At 43.2% G+C, this 24,934-nt stretch overlaps 1 protein-coding gene across 8 annotated transcripts in view; it reads left to right on the forward strand.

The window, feature by feature from the left end:
- The first annotated feature begins 24,034 nt into the window (after nucleotides 1-24,034).
- The window catches only part of slc8a2b (solute carrier family 8 member 2b), a 28,316-nt gene continuing 27,416 nt past the window's right edge, over nucleotides 24,035-24,934 (forward strand). For 7 of the 8 annotated variants that reach the window (XM_061828018.1, XM_061828020.1, XM_061828019.1 and 4 more), the window contains exon 1: nucleotides 24,311-24,400. In XM_061828018.1, the coding sequence (XP_061684002.1) occupies nucleotides 24,329-24,400 (72 nt within the window). In that variant the 5' untranslated portion in view covers nucleotides 24,311-24,328. Of the gene's footprint in view, nucleotides 24,401-24,934 lie in introns of all 8 variants that reach the window. The other variant, XM_061828017.1, reaches the window with a different exon arrangement.

Consider the following 24,934-nt stretch of genomic DNA (forward strand, 5'->3'; position numbering starts at 1 on the left):
ATTGGTTGACCCCACCCCATTGTGCTCCATTTGTTCCTCTCCGTTTCCTTCCTCGTTTACTGGGGCAGGCTGTGTTTGGTATTTCCTCCTTCAGTGGGAAATTGCCCAATTTAATTCACCTCATCATACCAACACTATCAAATCACAATCGTACAAACCATTAAAACTGTACAAAAATTCAATGTAGAAGCAATGTTTGTCCAATAATATGACATAAACGTAAATAAAATACAGCATATTCGGCAGAGATGCTGATGAGTAAATGTTTGGATTTGTCCAGAGCTTCACAGAACAGGTTTTCTTCTGACTAACCAATCAGAGGATTTAAAAAAAATGGAAAAAAAATTCCGTCAAAAGTCAACATCTTCATGCAGACAAGCAAGCTTTAAAACCGCCACGTCTTATTTCCTTTTAGACTGACAGGTAGGAGCTTTTTAACCACGTCGATGACTTCAACCCCAGAGATTGAAAAGCCTGCCTCATTGCACCCAGACTCAGCTTCCTCATGGGAAGGCGTGTTGGTGGAATTGAGGAGGTCTTTGAAGTATTCTCCCCACCGACTCACAACATCCCGAGTTGAGGTGAGCAGTGCCCCATCCCCACTATTCACCAGTGTTGATGGTGCACTGCTTCTCCCTCCTAAAATGCCGAACAGTGAACCAGAATTTCCTCGAAGCTGTCTTGAAGTAATTCGCCATGGCCTCACCAAACTCCTCCCACTCCTGGATTTTTGCCTCAGTGACCACCAAATCTGCATTCCGCTTGGCTGCCTCCGGAGTCCCACAGGCCAAAAATGCCCAATAGGACTCCTTCAGCTTGACAGAATCCCTCACTGTTGATGTCCACCAATGTGATTGCGGGTTGCCGCCACGACAGGCACCGACCACCTTACGGCCACAACTCCAGACAGAGGCGTGAAACATTGTCCACACGGACTCAATGTCCTCCACCTCCTCTGGGATGTGAGCAAAGTTCTTTTTGAGGTGGGAGTTGAAATTCCCACTGACAGGGGAATCTGCCAGCTGTTCCCAGCAGACCCTCACAATACGTTTGGGGCTGACACGTCGGACTGGCATCTTCCCCCACCATCGGAGCCAACTCACCACCAGGTGGTGATCAGTTGACAGCTCCGCCCTTCTTTTCAGTGTCCAAGACATGCGGTCACAGGTCCGATGACACGACCACAAAGTCGATCATAGAACTGCGACCGAGGGTGTCCTGGTGCCAGGTGGACATGTGGACGCCCTTATGCTGTCTTCTTCTAAACATGGAGCATACAATTCTCCACCTGGGAAAACTAAGAGTTGTGTTTCTGTCGAGTGTATTCCTTACGGGAAAGAATACAGTACAGAAGGTCTCCCGAGAAACACAGCAGCTGTCAGGCTTCTATTTACTGTATTATTATTGACTAACAAATATACATAAATATACAGTTATTTAATTTGCAATAAAACGTGGCAAAATAACTATGGCTTGTGAGCCAATGCTGCTTCAGCAAGTTGAAAGATCAAGAATTACGTTCGTGCTGTAGTACAATTCTCACTTTTAGGCCCATATGTGACATGTATCTAATTTTTTCATGTCAGTGTGAACAATTTTATTTGTGATGCAGTGAAATAAAAATTCTTTGCCGAAACCCAGGCAGAAAACACAAACACTGCAACAACAAAAAAAGTCAATGATGGGTAAAATTGCATTTATTACTAACTTCACTAAAGAGTCTACCACATTTTTTTTTTCAAATCAGGCTATCGATATACATCACAATAAAAAACAAATCACTATTTTTTTCATCTGAAATGTTGCCTGTTACGCTGAACCTTTCAATTTAATTATTTTCGTTTGGAAGTTAAACTAGACATGGAATATGATGCAACTGTGTAAGACAAATACTTCTTCTTCTTTTCCTTTCGACTTGTCCTGATTAGGGGTCGCCACACTGTGTCATCTTTTTCCATCTAAGCCTATCTCGTGCTACCTCCAGTTCTGCTTCCTGTTGTTTCTTCAGTGCCACTGTGTCTCTAATCCATACATCATGGCCGGCCTCACCACTGTTTTATAGACTTTGCCCTTCATCCTAAATACAACATATATAATTCCCAAACATGTATAGTCTGACCATGCAAAAGTTTTCCAATTTACGCTGAAAGAGTTAACGGGGTTCTGTCAACTAAGCTCTTTTAATTTTCACATCATTATAACTCTAACTTATAACTTATGGAATTGTTTAATTTTCATAAAACAGCATTTTAAAAACTTAACGTTGCTGTGGCTTCTGGATAAATCGCTTTATAGCGAGCCACCGTGTTTTGATTTTATTGTTGACGTCATCGTCATGGCGGCTTGCCCACCAGTTTCAGCAGCGTTGGCTTATCGTCCTGTAAATGACACTTGGCTGGCCCAATCCTGTCGCATACACGTTTTAACCACAAATTAAGATGATCTTTTCCTCTCGCCCATCAAATGCAGCGTGCAGTGCACTGTGCAATAATGATGTTCTGTGAAATAACTGATGATGACCTCTTTGTATTTAAAAGCCTCTAGGCCAGCGCTATTCAAACATTTTACCCCATTTTACCAAACATTGAGATCCACCTTTGCATTTAAAACTGTACACCTTCTCTCCCACCCCCAAGAAATCGTTTCTGGGTGTGTGTCCCAACTTTCAAACCAAACATACACAACTGGCCCATGACGCATCTTGCTGCTAATGTAATTTAACATGGTTCTATTGATGCCACATGATTTGCTCAACGCCAACACCAACTCAGATTATTGCCAGGGTCTCTGGGGCAGTAACTTTAGCATGGAACCCCAGACTTCCCACACCCCATCCAATTCATGCAGCTCTTCCTAGGGTATCCCGAGGTGTTTCCAGGCCAGCGAGTAGTCATATTTTCGCCACCAAGTTGTGAACAGAATCGGTGACAAAGGGCAGCCGTGGTGGAGCCGAACCCTCACCAGAAATTATGGCAATTTACTCCACTGCCAGCAGTGCTGCCCAAAATCTGATACTGGTCATACAGGTACCAAACAGCCCATATCAGGGGGTTGGGTAACTCCTGAAGCACACCCCCAGGACTCCCCAAGGCACATGGTCCAACATGTTCTCCCAGTCCACAAAACACACGTTGACTGGTTGGACGAATTGCCATGCACCCTCGAGGACTCTGCCGAAGGTGTAGAGCTGGTCCACTGTTTCACAGCCAGGATGAAACCCACGCTGCTCCTCCTGAATTTGAGATTCAGCTTCCTGACAGATGCCCTTCTCCAGCACTACTTAATAGACCTTACCAGGGTGGGTGAGGACTGTAATATGCAATAGTTGGAACACGTCCATTGGTCTCTCTTCTTAAAAAGTGGAACCACCACCCCAATCTGCCAATCCAGAGGAACTGTGTCCGATGTCCATCTAATGTTGCAGAGGCACGTCAACCAGGACTTCCCCACAACATCACACCATTCAAAACTTTTAGGAACTATGGGAAAATCTCATCCATACCTTGGGGCCGGCCATCAAGGAGCCTTTTAACCACACTGGTTTCACAAAATCCTTGAAATTGACACAAATAAAACATCGGCTTTATCACAAAATTGAATTGGGTCTCATACCCTGCAGTGTGAATATGGGCTAAGATTATATTATTTTTATATAATATTGCCAGTATTGGTATGATGGAACATGGTTAGATCATGAGGACTGGATGAGTAGAAATGGCTGCATCCCACCTATTCTGTCAAGAAACAAGCAGCTGTGCAAATATCTCTTTTCTGCAGGAACTAGCACAGTGAGCTTTTGGGCAAAAATGGCGATGTCAAAATGAGCCAATTATGAGATTGTTCAGCTGTGTTATTTCAGGGTCTTCTCATAATGATGATTCGCTGCATAATGATATCATCTATTACATCCTTTAGTGACTGAATAATGAAACACTCCCAAGAGCTGCTAACCGTCAACCCAGATCCCAGTCGGTGGTGGTCGTGTGAGTCATTGTGAAGCATCAATAAAAGACCCATTTTCTCTTGATTTTTCATCATGAATTTGATGTGCAGCCTGGAGCTTTAAACTCTGCTAGGAAAACACTGATGGAACTACTTCAAAGACTGAATTGTTGTCAAGTTTTAAACAGGACTACAATTAAAAGAGACCATCAATCAGAAGGGTGTCAGGTCAGTGGAGGAGCAGATAATTGGAGGTGAACTTTAGACTCTTCAGCCTCAATAAACATCCAGTAGCATTTGCGTCGACATTTAGCAACTGAGACCTTTATGTCAGCCAGAGATGCCTGCGGGAGGAGAAAGAAAATCAAATCATCATGTCCATGTGAAAAGTATATGCCCCCTTCCTGACTACATTTTATTTTATTTTTTTTGCAAAGGAAATGCTTTCATGTTTCAGATCATCACGCCAATTTTAATATCTTGCAAATACAAACCAAATTATTACAATATCCAATCTCTGAATGAAGATTTTGTTTCCTTCTCCCTGTAAAATTAAAATTAATATCTAGTAAATTTGACAGACCACAGAGACGCATGTTGTTAACAGCCCTGCCAAATTTGAATGGTTACAAAAATCAGCAGGTATATGAAATGATACTTCGAAGTAGTGAGGAATTATTCCATTGTCTCCACTCTGAAAAGCCTCTGAACATGCTGAAATCCACTGTCAAATACTACTTCATTTTTGCTATTTTATCTTGCATCTTTCTTATATCTAACAGAAGTGGGTAGGAACACACTACATTTACTCACCTAACATTTTGGATGAATTATACTTGTCAGAGGCAGAACGGTGGATCAGCTGGTAAAGCATCAGCCTCACAGTTCTGAGGATCCGCCTGTGTGGAGTTTGCATGTTCTCCCTGTGCCTGCGTGGGTTTTCTCCGGCCACTCCTGTTTCCTCCCACATCCCCAAAACATGCAACATTAATTGGACACTCTAAATTGCCCTTAGCTATGATTGTGGGTGCGAGTGGTTGTTTGTTTCGATGTGCCCTGCGATTGGCTGGCAACCAGTTCAGGGTGTACCCTGCCTCCTGCCCGTTGATATCTGGGATAGGCTCCAGCACTCCCCGCAACCTCGTGAGGATAAGTGGCAAAGAAAATGGATGGATGGATACTTGTCAGAATAACTAATGCATCACACATTATTTTTACCCCAGTATCTATGTTAACATGAAATGGCACTTTTACTCCACTACAATGATTTACATGCTGCTTGATAGTTAATGCCGCTTGCTACTTAAATAACAATTATGTGCATGATCCAACTTTAGACTTTTGTTTTCGACTTTCGAAAAGACTTACGAAATGCTGCCATTGTTGTAATTTATCGTTACCATAGTGATGTTGGACTACACTTCAAATGACAGGACAAAGTCACATCTCCGCACATAAAGTCTCTCTCTCTCTCTCTCTCCTCTCTCTCTCTCTCTCTCTCTCTCTCTCTCTCTCTCTCTTGCTCGCTCATCTCTCATCTCTTCGCCTGTTTTGTAACTTGAAGCATCCAGGGAAGATACATTTTAAGGCATAGCTATTCGGTAATGGTAGAAATGGATCTATTAATATTATCTATGCAACTCACAAATACGCCATATAATCACTGTTGTGAACAAAGGCCTAAAGTTCTTTTGGGGATTGGGGAGCACAAGCCAGATTGCAAAGTGCATCCTAGGACGCTGTTTTAGCTACACAAGAAAAATCTGGAAAACTGAAAGTAGAATAATAGTCTTAATGAGATATCTCTATAGTTTGGTAGTGCACATTTTCAGCAATTATACTTAAATACCGTATGTATAATTTACTAGATTTATAGACAAAAATCTGAATTTACTTTTTTCAGTCTTTTTAGGGGAAACCATGGAAAAAGTACACTGGGAAAAAAAGTGTATTGTGAGCCATTTATATTTTATTCTATCAATTATTTAATCGGATGATTTGAAACAAATCCTAAACACACCAATTTGTGGGGAAATGAGCTCAATGAATACAATAAATATTACAGGACTCTATAATGTAAATGCTCAGTGGGCCGGGTTTAAGAATGGTGCTGGCCGTGCTTTGCAACCAACACTACTGTAGAAGGAGGTTGCAAAGTAAATAAAAGAAAATAAAATGAAAGAGGACCAAATACTTGTAAAAAAAAAAAAAGGCAGCATTGCAAGGCACTATACTTCCCAGAAGAGGGTGATTCCAGGCGACAAATATGTTTTTTAAATAACTGAGCAATCATGTGAATCTGAAGAATGTGTGCACGTTGTCTACAGAGAAAGAATGATGAAGCTCCATTAATAAAGGTGAGGCTACAGGATTGTGTGATATGTTCATCAACGTGTGTGTGTGGTCCTTCACAGGGGTCTCCCCCCCCCCCTCTCTCTCTCTGGGGGTCTCACACAGTGAAATTGCTCCGTCAAGGTCTAGACTTCTATTAGCAGGTCCACAATTCTTCTTGGCATATGTGTCAATAACTCTTTAACTGCAGGGAGATGAGAAACCTGAGCCTCTCTTGAACAAATCCCAAAAACATGCATGGTAGGTTAATTGAAGACTCTATATTGTCCGTAGGTGTGAATGGCTGTTTGTTTATATGTGTCCTGCGATTGCCTAGCGACGAAGTCAGGGTGTGCACCGCCTCGAGCCTGAAAATAGCTGGGAGAGGCGCCAGTAGGCCCGCAACCCTAGTGAGGAGAAGCGGCACGCAAAAGAGATGCCTTGATGTTTAATAACACTATGAAGTACCCTATAATAAAGCCATTCTATGTGGGGCACAAGCTAATGCAAACTGTAGGCCAGTCGCCAGTCACTAGCCCGGAAAAATGCAGAGGGGAAGGGCATCAGGCTTAAAACTTTGCCAAACAAATATGAGCGTTCCTCTAAAACTGGGGTCTTAAAGTGGCAGCCCGTTGGTAATTTGCGGCCCCGCAAGACAATATTTTGTGGCCCCCACCTTAATAGGAATTTAATATTTGTGCGGCCCCTGGGTTTTATATGAATGGCACTTTTACAGTGTTGTGCGCGGAGGTAACGCACCTACCAATCACAGCGGGGTGTATGACTCTCAAGGGCGTGACATTGACCAGGCTTCATCCAACCAGAGAAACATTTGTCAAATGTGAAAGACGTTTGAGAAGATTGGATTTTTAAATTGCACAAGCATGCACCTGCTCCAAGGCTGCGGCCCAGCTTCAGCCAGACTCTGCCTCCAGTGGCCCCAAAGTAAAATGAGCATCAGACCCCTGCTCGAAAGAATCCCGAACCAGAATGCTCGTGGCCTAGCCAGCAAATTTAATCTGCAGGGCACGGGGGGAAATTCAGCAAGTGTGGAGACGAAGGACAGGTGGAAAGCCAATTCCTAGGCAGAAAGAGAAGAGGAAAGCACAACGAAGCAAGAACCGCAATACAGCAGAGGATTACTGTATCTGTACTGTGTTATGATAAGTTGCAAGGTTTTTTTGTTCCCGTGCGGGGATCGATTGTTTCCATCTCATCTACATCCCAGAACTCACATGGTCTCAAGAGTAAAAGGATCTATGGGTATAGTTGTTTTGTGTTCCTATTTCCATGTTTTGAGGTTATGTAGAGAGTAAATGTTAGTAGTCTCTTTTTTTATACAGTACAAAATGTTGAGTACAAAATTTCTCATGAAGAAAAGAAAGAAATACATAATACAGAAATACAATTAAAAAAAACATTTTGGTGTTGTTTTGGGAAGCTAAGTAATATAAATGGCATTCCTTTTCATTTCAACGGGGAAAGATTTGAAATTTGAGTTTGTTCCAGGTACAAGCGTGGTCATGGATTGATTTAAACTTGTATCTCAAGGTACCACTGTACTTCCTTGCCATCTTTACATAGTTATCTGTGGGTCCTACATGGCCCCTTAACTGGACTTTAGACACTCCCGACAAAAAGAAACTGAGATTTTTGGGTTTGCATCAAAGTTTCTTTTTCGAGAAAAGTTTGTGTTTAGAAACCAGGCTGATTTGACCCACTTCTATGACTGTCAATCAATTTCTAGACAAAAGGAGCATTCGCACTGGTGCAGAAACAGAATAGCAGCCCATGTGTGTAGGCTTGTCACACATTGATATGCCATTCGGCAGGGATTTGATTGACACTTATGACTCAACCAGCCAGAAAAAGGCTGATGGCTTGAATACCCGACCGCAGTGCATTGTGGGTGAAAATAACAATAATGGATCATTATGTCCAAAGGCGGCCGGAGCCGAGTTGTGATGAATGAGCATTGTAGAGGCCATTAGTGAACAAGCATGCATGTGAATACGAACATTGTTTCCAATGATGTTTTTTTTTTATGTTAAGTAATGCTGGTGCTCCAATCAGACAAGATAATTACAAAGGGGGAAAAAAACGACACTATTTAAACAAAATGGGAAATTTGTGATTCACTACAAGCAACATGGTGCAACAGCATCCCTCCATTTTTTTCACCCGACAATATCAAAAACATGTCAAAAAACCTATTGCATGAATGGTCTTTTTTTTAAAGTAAATAATTAAAAGAAAATCAGGACTATTGTATTGTCCTAAATGTGCAAATACAAACATGCAACACATTATGATAAGAATGATGATTAAAAGACAGAGAACCACATTTCTTGGAGCTCTGGCTGATGATCCGAATTTTTTTTTATCTGTGGAGTCTTGTATTGCAAAAGAAATTAAATTAAATTTATTTGATCATGCAGTGTTTTAATTAAAGGATTCTGATATAAATAATTATCTTCACCTTCTCTACTATTGACAGAGCGTCCCTGAATGCACCTTGTGCACGAAAACCTGCTTGATGGTTGCACTGGATCATCTGCCAAATATGGCTCTAATCTGGTGACAGACATTTGAAAATTTAATAAATAAATAAAATATGACATGGGGAAGGGGAGACCATTTGTAATGATTTGCGGGAAAAAATTACACTGTCTATATTTGGACGTATAAAGTTTCCCCCCAACATCAACAATATACAGTGTACATAGTTTATATTACAGTTATTTATATATTAATTTTTTATTTACTGTGGTCACTAGAGGAAGTTTACAAGTGACAGTGAATGCATTTCAGTGTGAGTCTGCAAACATGTTATCTAATGGAAGCAGTAATTTACGGCTTGCTCTGAAAATATCCAATATGTTAAAGTGCAGTGAGCTAAATTCAACAAATAGGAAGTCATTTAATAGCTCACACTGTTGATTAGACAATAATAAACATTTGGCAGCAGGGGGCTTGCTTGCTTTTTTTTTTTTTTTTGTTTGTTTCGCTGCTCAAAGTCTTTATTTAATGAAAGTAATGCAACTCTTCATTAGAGTGCACCTGACAAAGTGCCTGCAAAGCACTTTTCTCACTTGCAAAAAAAGTGGCCGACATCTCCATGACGACTCACAACGTAAGAGTGTGACTGTGTGTTTTTGTGCATGTAATGAATGTTGCAGTGGCTTGTTGTCAAAATGGCGTTTTCTCTCCCGACTTTTCTCACAACAGAATGATATCCATCCATCCATCCATTTTCTTAGCCACGTATCCTCACGAGGGTCGCGGGAGTGCTGGCGCCTATCCCAGCTGTCAACGGCCAGGAGACAGGGTACACTCTAAACTGGTTGCCAGCCAATCGCAGGGCACATCAAGACAAACAATCGAGCTCACAATCACACCCAGGGGAAATTTAGTGTCCAATTAATGTTGCACGTTTTTGGGATGTGAGAGGAAACCGAAGTGCCCGGAGAAAACCCACGCAGGCACGGGGAGAACATGCAAACTCCACACAGGTAGGGCCGGGATTGAACCCAGGACCTCAGCTGGAAAGCGTTGGCCTCACAGTTCTGAGGTCCTGTGTATATATGAGGACACAATGTATAATATTGCATAGATATTCCAAATCCGTTTTCTTCTATGCGCACAATTCTTGATGTCAAGAACAGTAGCATCTCCTTTGTTTCAATTTGTAACTGTTTACAACTGTTGGCATTGGAAATGTGAAAATTATGTTTTCATTTGAGGTCTAAAGTGTTGCCATCATAAAATGTTTAGTGAGGCTATACCAGCTGGAGGCGCAGACATGAAAAGGAGCTTTTATCCCCAGAGAGGACAAAATGTAGATCAAGCTCAGTTGTCAGGCATGTTCCCATCTGACCCACGTGCACCTACCGGAGAGAGAAAACAACAACGAAAACCCTGGTGTGCTTTCGTATGCGTGGATGCGTCTGTGCAACACCATCTGCTGGGGACTGTATTGCTTTTTATCCCTCTGATGTGTCTCAATGATATTTAATTGACGAGTTTCTGCTCTTTAAACAATTTGGGACTCACTTGTAAATTAATCAGCATGTACGATTTGGAGGATTGGTTGGTTGGTTGGTTGGTTGGTTGGTTGGTTGTTGTTGGTTGGTTGGTTGGTGGTGGTTGGTTGGTGGTTGGTTGGTTGGTTGGTTGGTTGGTTGGTTGGTTGGTTGGTTGGTTAGTTGGTTGGTTGGTTGGTTGGAAGAATACGATTAGAACTGAACAGAAAGGGATTGGCAAACTGTGACAGTGTGACAAAGAAGTCAATGAATTGTCGTAGTGACTGATTCATAGCTTTCACATTAACACTAATGCATAATAGAAGAGAACAGCTCTTGAATACCCACTGCATGTCCACTGAAGTGACAGATGCACAACTTGAACTTCAAGCCTCTTGCATATACTAAAGATTATTTGTGAATAGCTGTGGCCTCCTTAGTGACTTATGCATGGCGATGAAAGCGAGATGCGTCTATGAAGAATACAACTAACATAGTTTTTAATACACTATAGCTGTCCACAATAGGGACTGATGCACAACTTTTTCATCATGACTCACGCATTTCAAAGACTAACAGATGTTAATAGTTGCATGCACTTTAGTGATTGATGCATGACTCTGATATGATTTGTGCGTATAGATGAAAACCGCTTTTTAACAGCTGTCCACTGTATATTTTATTTTGTATTTTGTTATAATTTTACCCATTTAGAAGAACATCTTTGTACCACTGCAGATGTCAAACTCATGATGTGAATGAGAAGGATTTATCTTTCAGGATGTGTTTAAAGTCCATCAGGCAGCTTTTTTTTTAAGCAATTTAGAAACAATCTTCCCCTCGGCAGAGCTTTCTGCGCTCTGTGGTTGTCTCTGAATCTGTTTCAGGGTGCAAGCCCTCTTGAAGACGATGGGAGTTCCTGCACGCTAAAGGACAATTTCACGCACAATGGTGTTTTTTTTTTTTTATCTGGACTTGCTGGAAAATGAAATGTTGAAATGAAGTGTAGAGAGGATCAAAGTGCACCACGATGCCACTTTTCACTGCCTCTGTGACATGAATCTTCTTACAAATGTTAGCTTTTCAGAGCCTTTTTATTTCCACTTTCAGTCACGAAATCTCCTTCTGCGCGCCGAGCTGTAGCTAAAAATGCGCTGACTCACAATGGAGAGCAAATGAATACCCGCAGCGTCATTGTGAATGTGACAAACACTACATGGATCAATGCATAGATCAAACGTAAATGTTCAGTACATTTCTATTGTTCCAAAATACAACAATAATAGACATCCATCCATCCATTTTCTTAGGGTCGCAGGGAGTGCTTGAGCGTATCCCAGCTGTCAATGGGCAGGAGGCAGTGTACACCCTGAACTGGTTTCCAGCCAATCACAGGGCACATCGAGACAAACAACCGCACCGACAATCACATCTAAGGGCAATTTAGATGCATGTTTTTGGGATGTGGGAGGAAACCGGAGTGCCCGAAAAAAACCACGCAGGCACGGGGAGAACATACAAACTCTACACTGCCGGGTCCGGGATTGAACCCAGAACCTCAGAACTGTGAGGCTAACGTTTTCCAGCTGACGGCCGTGCCGCCCAATAATAGACGATAATATTATATTAATACCTCTGGGAAAGTAATCCCATACCGGATCGGTCGTGGCCCGGGTTAACAACGCCCGCCCCCGGCACTGCTAACCTGCAGGGCGTCGGTGGAAATTCAGCTACTGTGGGTCGAAGACAAAGAAGAGGAGGAAACCGGATCCAGCGTCAGAAGAAAAAGAGGAATGCACAGAGCCTACAACTGAGTGTAGGGACTTTGAATGTTGGGACTATGACAGAAAAAGCACAGGAGTTGGTTGACATGATGATTAGGAGAAAGGTTGATATTCTGTGCATCCAAGAGAGCAGGTGGAAAGGTAGTAAGGCTAGAAGTTTGGGAGCAGGGTTTAAATTATTCTACCACGGAGTAGATGGGAAGAGAAATGGAGTAGGGGTTATTTTAAAGGAAGAGCTGGCTAAGAATGTCTTGGAGGTGAAAAGAGTATCAGATCGAGTGATGAGACTAAAATTTGAAATTGAGGGTGTTATGTATAATGTGGTTAGCGGCTATGCACCACAGGTAGGATGTGACCAAGAGTTGAAAGAGAAATTCTGGAAGGAACTAGATGAAGTAGTTCTGAGCATCCCAGACAGCGAGAGAGTTGTGATTGGTGCAGATTGTAATGGACATATTGGTAAAGGAAACAGGGGCGATGAAGAAGTGATGGGTAAGTACGGCATCCAGGAAAGGAACTTTGAAGGGCAGATGGTGGTGGACTTTGCAAAAAGGATGGAGATGGCTGTAGTGAACACTTATTTCCAGAAGAGGGAGGAACATATAGTGACCTACAAGAGCGGAGGTAGAACCACGCAGGTAGATTATATTTTGTGCAGACGATGTAATCTGAAGGAGGTTACTGACTGTAAAGTAGTGGTAGGGGAGAGTGTAGCTCGACAGCATAGGATGGTAGTATGTAGGATGATTCTGGTGGTGGGTAGGAAGATTAAGAAGACAAAGGTAGAGCAGAGAACCATGTGGTGGAATCTGAAAAAGGAAGAATGTTGTGCAGCCTTCCGGAAAGAGGTGAGACAGGCTCTCGATGGACAACCGAAGCTCCCGGAAGACTGGACGACGACAGCCAAGGTGATCAGAGAGACAGCCAGGAGAGTACTTGGTGTGTCATCTGGTAGGAAAGGGGAGAAGGAGACTTGGTGGTGGAACCCCAAAATACAGGGAGTCATACAAGGAAAGAGATTAGCGAAGAAGAAGTGGGATACTGAGAGGACTGAGGAGAGGCGAAAGGAGTACATCGAGATGCGACGTAGGGCAAAGGTAGAGGTGGCAAAGGCTAAACAAGAGGCATATGAAGACATGTACACCAGGTTGGACATGAAAGAAGGAGAAAAGGATCTCTACAGGTTGGCCAGACAGAGGGATAGAGATGGGAAGGATGTGCAGCAGGTCAGGGTGATTAAGGATAGAGATGGAAATGTGTTGACTGGTGCCGGTAGTGTACTAAATAGATGGAAAGAATACTTTGAGAAGTTGATGAATGAAGAAAATGAGAGAGAAGGAAGAGTTGAAGAGGCAAGAGTGAAGGACCAGGAAGTGGAAATGATTACTAAGGGGGAAGTCAGAAAGGCACTACAAAGGATGAAAACTGGAAAGGCAGTTGGTCCTGATGACATACCGGTAGAGGTATGGAAGCAATTTGGAGAGATGGCTGTGGAGTTTTTGACCAACTTATTCAACAGAATACTAGCGGGCGAAAAGATGCCTGAAGAATGGAGGAAAAGTGTTCTAGTTCCCATTTTTAAGAACAAAGGGGATGTTCAGAGCTGTGGGAACTATAGAGGAATAAAGTTGATGAGCCACACAATGAAGTTATGGGAAAGAGTAGTGGAGGCTAGACTCAGGACAGAAGTAAGTATCTGCGAGCAACAGTATGGTTTCATGCCTAGAAAGAGTACCACAGATGCATTATTTGCCTTGAGGATGCTCGTGGAAAAGTACAGAGAAGGTCAGCAGGAGCTACATTGTGTCTTTGTGGATCTAGAGAAAGCCTATGACAGAGTACCAAGAGAGGAACTGTGGTACTGCATGCGTAAGTCTGGTGTGGCAGAGAAGTATGTTAAAATAGTACAGGACATGTATGATGGCAGCAGAACAATGGTGAGGTGTGCCTTAGGTGTGACAGAGGAATTTAAGGTGGAGGTGGGACTGCATCAGGGATCAGCTCTGAGCCCCTTCCTGTTTGCAGTGGTAATGGATAGGCTGACAGATGAGGTTAGACTGGAATCCCCTTGGACCATGATGTTCGCAGATGTTATTGTCATATGCAGTGAAAGCAGGGAGCACGCAGAGGAACAATTGGAAAGATGGAGACATGCACTGGAAAGGAGAGGAATGAAGATTAGCCGAAGTAAAACAGAATATATGTGCGTGAATGAGAAAAGTGGAGGGGGAAGAGTGAGGCTACAGGGAGAAGAGATAGCGAGGGTCGACGACTTCAAATACTTGGGGTCAACAATACAGAGCAATGGAGAGTGTGGTCAGGAAGTGAAGAAACGGGTCCAAGCAGGTTGGAACAGCTGGCGAAAGGTGTCTGGTGTGTTATGTGACAGAAGAGTGTCTGCTAGGATGAAGGGCAAAGTTTACAAAACAGTGGTGAGGCCGGCCATGATGTACGGATTAGAGACAGTGGCACTGAAGAAACAACAGGAATCTGAACTGGAGGTGGCAGAAATGAAGATGTTGAGGTTCTCGCTCGGAGTGACCAGGTTGGATAGGATTAGAAATGACCTCATTAGAGGGACAGCCAAAGTTGGATGTTTTGGAGACGAGGTTCGAGAGAGCAGACTTCGATGGTTTGGACATGTTCAGAGGCGAGAGAGTGAGTATATTGGTAGAAGGATGCTGAGGATGGAGCTCCCAGGCAAAAGAGCGAGAGGAAGACCAAAGAGAAGGTTTATGGATGTGGTGAGGGAAGACATGAGGGCAGTTGGGGTTAGAGAGGAAGATGCAGGAGATAGGCTAAGATGGCAAAAGATGACACGCTGTGGCAACCCCTAACGGGACAAGCCGAAAGGAAAAGAAGAAGACCTCTGGGAAAGTATCAGTCAAATAATAATTACCTTTCAGCCCCAAAGATGGTTTGACTTAGCAACATGAAACTTGGTAGAAATGCTGATAATGGGTAGACTCACAAAAATGCTCAGAACCACAAATTAAGTCAGCCATTTTGGTTAAAAACAGTCATTTTACGGTGATTTTGAATCTTTTTAGGGTTCCTTGGAAACAACGTATGTTTATTTGGTACCAAATTTGAACCACATACCATATATTAGACAAATGTAACAATGCTAAATTGTGAAGAAGTTGAGTTTTGGTCATTGTGGGTGGACAAAGCATCAGGGCACGATGGTAGCGCATCCTATTTGTCTTTATTAAATTCAGGTGCTGAAGCACAACTTGATCCAAAGTCTTGTGTGGTCCAGTCTTCAAGACCTTGTTTTGGCAAAATCTTTATCTGACACCATAACTAAAGAAGCACTCTTGTCTTTGTGGGTTTGAATTACAAAAAGAAAGAAAAGGCTTTAATCAGAGAGGAAAAGGTTAAGTGTTGTCACCCCTTACTGAAGTTCAGACAAAAAGTTATTTCATTATATTAAATTGAGAGAGACAGAAAGACAAAACAAAACAATTATCTGTCCAGCTGCACTATCTTTTACACACATGGAGCCAGTAGAACATAACGATAAAGCATCTAAGGACAAGTGTTACAAACAACATAACCAGGAGAGCTGGAAGCCACAACAGCACAAAGCCAGTGAAAGTTGAAGCTAGAACTAATATAGGGCATATGAAATACATAAAATTTCCAACGCAAGGTGCATCTCCGGCCCATTCTATGGAAAAATTTGCGATGCTAAACCTGTACAGTTAGTTAGTATGTATGAAATACTTGTAATTTTTCTTGCTCTTGTCATTTAAAAAAAATAATCTGACATTCGCTGTTGTTAGGGGATCCAGAGTACATACTATAATATACCGTAACCACGACAGATTGAATAATGAATGGGAGCATATGTAAGTGAGCGTGAAGGAGCTTTGGAGAGGCACATAGACGATTAGTCAACTCTGCCAATCCCCAGCCATAGGGCGACTGAGTTATTAAAGCATATGATTGCAAAAGTGCAGTAGAACACTATTGATATCATCATTAGAGCCCAAGAGGGAGGTGCAAAAGCCCTGTTGGAATCATTGTTAATATTTGCATGACTGAATTGCCCTTTTTGTGGCCTCACCATGCACTAAACTCATCAAATTTTGTCCATGCATTTCTCCTGGATTTTATTTTACGGGGTGTTTAGGCTTGTGCAATTTTTCATGTTAACATAAAATAAAATTTTCTTCTAATACTTTCCTAAGTTACCCAGGAAAAAATGCATGAATTGCACCAATGATGAAATGATCCAAATTAAGACTGATCAGACTTGATGGAGGTCTGCAATAACATTCTAATTTCACGCTATGTTCACAATACATTTATCGTCCCCTCTGTTGTTTGTACGGTTACATTTGAAACATCTGGCATGTGTGTTCTTTCAAGCTAGACCCTCAGCTCTGTCTCCTCCGGTTGATGAATAGAGGTTAGCTCTTTTTCTCTTTCTCGAAAACAACCCATATCTCTGACATCAATCGATTGCCCCCCAGCATCTCTGCCCCTGTCGGCATGGCACCAGACTACACCTGTAATCCATTGACACTCTCACAGTTTTGTCAGTCAACTCTGGTTCACATGCTTCATAATCATTAAGCGGAATGACGCATCTGTATCTTTTTTTTATGCCAAAAGACTTTTGCTTTGCAAGAGGAGAATTTTATTTTTTTTCCCCTCTCGTTATTTGGATTGTGTGTATTGAGTATTTGCTCAAAATGCCGTTGCACAGAACAAAGCTTGGGAGGTGACTGAAAGATATAAGTCTGAACAGAGCAAAACAAAACAGAGAACAATAACAGAAAAATAACAGTAGACCTAATTAGCGACATGAAATTTGATAAGGGTGACAATCATGAGTCAACCCACAAAAAAATGTCTAAAAACGCTATGGTCGAAAACACAAAAAGTCTATTGTTTCAAGTAGCAATTTTAGGGTCATTTGGGTCATTTCCAGGGGTCAGACCCTCAAAAGCAACCTACTACAAAAGATTTGATCTTATTTCCATCTAATTTTACCCACGCATACCAGACACGTTTGTGGCAAACAGTATTGGACAGTACCCAAAAGCAGACTCAGCCTGAGGAAGCAGTTGGAAGTGATTTTGTTAAGGCCAAAGCGTTAGCTCAGGAATTCCAAGACCTGATCGTGGACCAAAGGAACAAGGACTGTGTGAGAGACTGGAGTGTGAGCAGGTGAATGACTTTAGCAGTTTGGCTGGAGCGACTATCAAGGTAGGAGATCTAGGTGGAGCAACAACAGTGAGTGAGTTCAAGCACAGGTATCAGGGAATCCATTCTTACCATTGACAATCAGAAACAGAATCAGCTTGTGTTTAAAACATATAAGGAATTTCTCCCCAGCAGTCATTGCTGCCCTGGTACGACAATCAGAACAAACAACAAAGTAGCAAGAACAAAGAACAAGACACATTTCTCTTTATAGGAACTATATATATATATAAGACGTGCAAGATGAAAGATGATTGGACCAGCAGGATGTGAGTGAGTGTCCTATCATGGCACAAGGCAAAAAAATAGTAGGATCAAGAATTTAATGACTTAATTGCCAGATGGAAAAAAAACTTTTCAAATGCCTGTCAATTTTTACTTTCATTGATCTGTAGCGTTTTCCCAACAGAAGGAGCTGGAAAGCTGGTGGCCAGGATGTGGAGGATCTGAAAGGAACTTGCCTGTTCTGAACCTAGTTCGCGTTGCACGCAAGTCCTCGATAGTGGGTAGCGTGGTGCCGACAATCCGTTCAGCGGTTTTGATTGTCTGTTGCAGTCTGAGTTTGCCTTTTTTTGTGGCGGGCCCAAACCAGACTGTGATGGAGGTACACAGTCCTGATTGGATGGCCGCTGTGTAGAACTGTCTGAGCTGCTCCTGTGACAGGCCGTGCTTCCTCAGAAGCCGCAAGAAGTACATCCTTTGCTGGGCTTTTTTGATTATGGATTTGATGTTCATCTCTCACTTGAGGTCCTTTGAGACTGTAATTCCCAAGAACTTGAAGGTCGTGACGGTTGACACAAGACAGTTGGGCAGCGTCAGGGTAAGCTGTGGTGAAGTTTGCCTCCTGAAGTCCACAATCATCTCCACAGTCTTTAGTGTGTTCGGCGCCAGGTTGTGTTGACCACACCAAAGCTCCAGTCTCACCACTTCCTGTCGATACGCAGACTCGTTGTCATCTTTGATGAGGCCGATGACCGTGGTGTCATCTGCGAACATCAGGAGTTTGTGAGTTGGATGCCACGAGGTGCAGGCATTCGTGTAGAGTGAGAAGAGCAGAGGGGAGAGGACACAACCTTGGGGTGCCCCGATGCTGATAGTGCGCTTGGATGAGGTGGTGTCCCCTCGCCTCACCTGCTGTGTCCTGCCTGTTAGGAAATTGTAAATCTGCCGGGAGAAGGCAGGCGAGACGTTGAGCTGGAGAAGTTTGGAGGAGAGGAGTTCAGGGATGGTGGTGTTGAACGCAGAGCTGAAGTCCACGAAAAGGATCCTCACATGCGTACCCTTGCTCAAGATGTTCAAGGATGAAGTGCTGACCCATGTTGACGGTATCATCCGCAGACCTGTTAGCTCGAGAGGCAAACTGCAGTGAGTCCAGTTTGGGACCTGTGATCCTCTTGAGGTGGTCCAGCACAAGGCGTTCAAAGGAATTCATGACCACAGAAGCAAAGCAAAGCAAAGCAAAAGGCCTGTAGTCATTAAGACCTGAGATTGCTGCTTTTTGGGGACTGGTATCATGGTGGAGTGTTTGAAGCAGGCTGGTAGTTCACACAGTTCTAGAGACCTGTTGAAGATTTTTGCAAAGACAGGAGCAAGTTGGTCTGCACAGACTTTGAGGAAGGGTGGGGACACAAGGTCTGGGCCCAGTGCTTTGTTCATCTTTTCTTGTTTGAAGATCTGTCTTCATGGATGCTAAACGGTGAAGAGTAAGGTGGAGTGGAAGGTGGTGCGCCTTGGGTGCGTAGTGTGGAAGTGTCTATTTCGAATCTGCAATAAAAGCAATTTAGGTCGTTGGCTAGCGCGCTCCTGTTTTCTACCGGGGATGAACGTTTCTTGTAGTTAGTGAGCTATTGACTACTACTGATTTGGAGTCATTAGCGCGAGATGTTTTTCCAGTTTAAGTGCATAGTTTCTCTTTGCAATGTTAATTTCTTTTGTCAGCTGATTTCTAGTGTGATTGTAGAGGGCCCTGTCCCCACTGTGATATGCAATCTCTTTAGCCTGGCGGAGTTGGCTGAAAACCATGGCTTGTTGTCATTGAACGTGCAAAAGGATTTTGTTGGAACACATACCTCACAGAAACTAACACACATGATGACAATATCCGTGTATTCATCTAGGCTGCGCGCTGAATTTTCAAAGACAATCCAGTTTGTAAAGTCAAAGCAGCTTTGAAGTTTTAATTTGGCCTCGTTGGTTCACTTTTTAACTGATTTTACTAAAGGCTTTGCACATTTAAGTGCCTGCTTGTATGGAGGTATTAAGGGAGGCCTTGTAGCTCAGTGGTTAGAGCACTGGTTTGCTAAACCAGGGGTTGTGGGTTCGTATCCCACTGGGGCCTCCACTCCCTGAGAAGGGTTGCGTCAGGAAGGGCATCCGGTGTAAAACTTGTGCCAAACATATATATGCATTCATCTGAGATGATACACTGTGGCAATCCCGAAAGGGACCAGCCGAAATAAACACACACACCTGTATGGAGGTATTAAGTACAGCAAGCAGTGATCAGAGGAGCCAATGGGTGTGCAAGGAATTGCACGATATGTGTTTTTGATGGATGTATAACAATGATCTAGAGTGTTATTTGGCCTCGTTGGACGTTTAACGTGCTGCTTATATTTAGGGAGTTCCTGGTTAAGTTTCGCTGTTTCAAAATCTCCTAGGATAATGAGTGGCGAATCTGGGGTGTTTTTCTCAATCTTGTTTATCTGCATTAGTAGTGATGCGTTCATGCTAGCTTGAGGCGAAATGTAAACACCGACCAAGATGAAAGATGTGAACTCACGTGGCGAATAAAATGGCTTACTGTTCAAAAACAGCGACTCTAAAAGAGGTCTGCAGTTTGTGCTGAGCTGTGTAACGTCCGTGCACTATTTCTATATTCCACCACCTTTCATTTTCCGTGTTAGCTCAGGGACACGATGGACGTTGAAGCCGGGGAGCGTGATGGAAGCGTCGGGCACTCATCCACAAAGTCAAGTCTCCATGAAGCACGGAGCCGCAGAACGTCCAAAGTCTTAGCAGGTCTTAATCAGAAGCTGAAGTTCATCCACTTTATTGACTAGGGGGCATAGGTGCGCAAGATGGATCGTCAGAAGCTTTAGACGATGGCCCTCTTTCGCAGACGGACTTGTGTACCGGCTCGCATCCGGTTTGAAGAGCGTGCTGACTAGCACCTCTGCAAAAAGATTCAGCGAATTTGGCAAGAGTTGACAAAAAAAGTCTGGAGAAGACTCTCTGATAGTTACCAAGTCCTCTCTTGTGTACTTGAGTCCTGAGACGCCCGAAAAACACAGAAACACAAACAGTACCAGGGAGATTGGTAGGCGCCATCTTCCAAAAAGTGAGAGCTGTGCTTCAGCCGGTGTATTGCATTGGAGCATGGATACTCTGGCGCTGGAACAAAGAAGCAGGCAAGCTTTGGTGAAGGCTGTAATGAGCATTGATTGGAACAAGTTGCACTTATGAGAAGGTGATCATTACTTGTGAGAGTGAGGGGGAAAAAATGAGGCACAAGGCATCACCGAGGCCTCGCAGAGGAATTGCAGTGCACAGGTCATGACACAGATTCATCCATTCTCAGCCTGACCCCACGCAGCCTACAACAAAGTCAGGTGAATGTACCACTACACCATCAGTGACTTACCAGACAGATTCACAGTGCTAAATTCCCGGACATTTGCAGTATGGTCACTGAGCGAAGCCAGAGAATGGCAGAGAAGTTTGATGACTTACCATAAGAAGAATGTAACTCCTGAACTATTGGAAAATTCAGCCTCTAAAGATCGTTTAACTGTGGATCTTGTCATTTTGTATGCATGCATGAGTTGACTTACAAAAAGTTGAAAAGCTATGCCCGAGTGTTCACAGAAACTCCACAATTTTGGTTTGAAGTAACTATTTTAGGCTCATTTGGGACGTTGCCATGTGTGCTTAAAAACAAAGTACTAAACAGAGATTATATCCATTAGCCGCCAAATTTTAACCACATATGTCAGATGGCTGATGCTAAATTGTCAAAAAGTTGAGTTTTTAGTCTTTTTGTGGGTGGAGCATGGCAGCAAAGTTTAAACTCTCTTGGTAATACCTCCTGTATTTTTTTTTTTAATCCATTCCCAGCAGTCAGTTTCACTTGGTAACATGAAATTTGGTAGATTTACAAATAGTTCTCCTGAAGCCATACCTTAAAAGATATAGAAAGATTGCTCTTTTGGTTTAAAGATGATTTCATGTTCATTTTGGCCATTTCCAGTGATGATTGACAGACAAATATCTGACAGCAGACAACAGAGATTTGTCTGCTGGCTACCAAATTTTCAAATTCAAATACCGGATGGATGGGCAACAAGACTTCAAGATTTTGCAAGTGTGTGGGGAAAGTCTTACTGTAAACATCCATTAATTTTCTGAGCCGTTTATCCTCACGAGGGTCGCGGGAGTGCTGGAGTCTATCCCAGATGACAACGGGCAAGAGGCAGGGTACACCGTGAACTGGTTGCCAGCCAATTGCAGGGCACACGGAGATAGACAACAGTCGCACACACAATCACATCTAGGGGCAATATAGATTCTCTAATGAATTCATGTTTTTGGGATGTGGAAAGAAACCGGAGTGCTCGGTGAAAGCCCACGCAACCACGGGGAGAACATGCAAACTCCACACAGCCGAGGCCAGGATTTGAACCCCAGTCCTCAGAACCATGAGGCCAATGCTCTACAGCTATTCGAACGTGCCACCTACTTTAAACATGAAACTATAAATGTATAATAATTGGCTAAATAGCAACTCTCTGTATTCTTTGACATTTCAATCACCAAAGCCAATTCAACTTCATTAAAACATTTAAATTGCTTCTCTTTGAACTTGAAAAGGAGCAGGAAGTCGTCTCTCTGTGCTTACCTCTGAAATGAGTCATGAATCTCTTTTATTTGGACAAACACTTGCATCTTTAAATTACCATGTGATTCATTAAAAGGATGGATGGAACTTACTTGTTTCACACCTTTAATGGATGACAATAAACTCCTCATTCCATGATTTAAAAGCTGTCTCCGTGGCAAACACTTTTTTCTTTTTGCATTCTTACTGTTACTAATTTTACCAAGCTACGTGAAGAGACCTGAAGTCAAAATGTTAGGTAAACAATAAATTTCAGGTAAGCAACAATTATATTTAGGAAATGTTTAAGAATCTTAAGGAAAAGGGACACAATCTATCCTCCATCCATCTATGACCACTTTTACGGGTCGTGTCGCGGGGGCAGTAGCTCCAGCATGGATGGCCAGACTTCCCATTCCCCAGCCACTTCATCCAGCCGGCCATGTGGACCAAACTCTGGCACCAGTTGTACAGGGAATGAACAGCCTGTATTGGGGGTTCAATATCGCATACTCCCAAAGGACCCACCACAGAACTCCCCGAGGGACACAGTCGAATGCCTTCTCCAAGTCCACAAAACACACGTAGACTGGGTGGAAGAACTTCTTAAAAAGGAGGACCACCATCCCAGTCTGCCAATCCAAAGACACTGTCCCCAATGTCCACAGGAAGTTGCAGAGGCGTGTCAACCAGGACAGCCCCATAACATCCAGAGCCTTTAGGAACTACTACTCCAGGGGCCTTGCAACGAGGAACTTTTTAACCACCTCGATGGCCAGGAAAACTCCCCTCAGAGAAGCCAAACCTGCTTCCTGAAGGGAAGGCATGTCAGTGGAATTTAGGAGGTCTTTGAAGTATTCTCCCCAGCGACTCACAACATCCTGAGTCAAAGTCAGCACCGCCCATCTTCAATTTACACAGTGTCGACAGAACTTTTATCATGTTCCAGGGGTGGCTGGGACATTGAGTCCAAGTGGACTATGTTCCGCACCTCCATTGCTGAGGCGACCGACCAGAGCTGTGGCCGTAAAGTGGTCGGTGCCTGTCGTGGTGGTAATCCCCGAACACGTTGGTGGACACCAACAGTGAGGGATGCTGTCAAGCTGAAGAAGGACTCCTAGTGGGCCTTTTTGGCAGCTGATGGATACCGGCTAGCCAGGCGGAATGCAGCTTTGGTGGTCGCTGAGGCAAAAACCTGGGCACAGAAGTAGTTCGGTGAGGCCATAAAGAACACCTTCAAGATGGCTTTGAGGAAATTGTGGTCCACCGCCTGGAACACAATCTTTAGAAAGAAATGTAATAGGTATGTGTATCATGAGTAGGCCCACAAAAAGTCGGGACAGTCAGTTCGGTGTTGACAGGGAAGTTTAAAACAGTCCTGAAAACTCTGCCATTTCACCACATTTGCACATGTTCCAACAGAAAATGTGTACCTGTTGGTTGTTGAAGGTTCTTCAAATAGTTAAAGAGTAAAACATCAAGAGTGACCAACAGAAGTCAGAGGGTTCCATTGACAAAAAAAAAGAAAAAAAGCAAGTACATGCAATGGAGCAAATTAAAATATATTTTTTTTCTCTTTGAAACGTTGTTTAAGAATTATTCATCTATTTACTAATGTCAGAGAGACTATTAATACATTTTAAATAGATGTGAAGTTCATAATTTCATATAGAAAATTATATTAAGGATTTTCTTGGGTGAGGTCAATATTGACCGGGAACATACTTTGTGTGCATAGAAAATGATCGGCTTGGGAAGGTTATGCTTTTATTGACAACTTCATTTTCTTTGTTTCTTTCTTGAAGGTCAACTAGCATCTTTGCCTGCAGTCATCCTTCCTGTGTCCTCCAGGTTGTGTTGCCATGTCTCGCCTTGCCATACCCGTCCCAGTCTTCCTTCCCCTCTTGGCCCTTCTCTTCCTGTCCTCGGTCCCAGAATGCCAGTCAGAGTCCCAGTGGGGGACAGCGGTCGCAGCCGCCATGCTGCCCTCTTCCCTACCTTCCACCGGGCCATATGGAAACAGCAGTGTACTGGCCAAGGGCAAGTGCGATGACGTGACTGTGTGCAAGCCGGGCATCCTATTGCCCGTTTGGCAACCCAACCAGCCAGGCCTCGGAGACCAGATCACCCGGGCGGTGGTCTACTTTGTGTCTCTCATGTATATGTTCCTGGGCGTGTCAATCATCGCCGACCGCTTCATGGCGTCCATTGAGGTCATTACATCACAGGTGAGGTCATCATTTCACAGTGTATGCTCCACTCACTCATTGGAAATGGAGCATTTTAACCACCAAACTCATTAGATATGCCAAACCTGCAAGCAAGCATGGAGCATGATGTCAAAGTTTGATGACTCTTAGTTGTGCCTCCTAAAATCTTGAGAAAATTCATTTTCCATTAGTAACCTGTTATGTACTAGATATTGTATGTCTCTCATGAGGAGACACACAAAAAAATTCCTAAAGCCCAATCCTTAAACAGAAAGTCATCCTCTTTGGTTTGACACCATCTGCGGCCTTTTTGACCATTTTTAGGGGTCGTTGAAAGACGAACTGGCCCGAGAGATTTTGTCCATTTGCGATAAGTAACAAACTGATCGGCATCGTCACAATTTGACCTCAATCAGGTCTGGTCAAAGGCCAACAAATGACATGTTCTATATCAACTCGTGGCACTCAATGCCATGAGACAATACACCAGCTCAACCCTTCTGTGAATAGCCCAGCCGCTTCCTGAGTTTGGAACAAACCAAGCCTAATGAG

This window comes from Syngnathoides biaculeatus, chromosome 8 (assembly GCF_019802595.1).
Source record: "Syngnathoides biaculeatus isolate LvHL_M chromosome 8, ASM1980259v1, whole genome shotgun sequence".
NCBI lineage: Eukaryota > Metazoa > Chordata > Actinopteri > Syngnathiformes > Syngnathidae > Syngnathoides > Syngnathoides biaculeatus.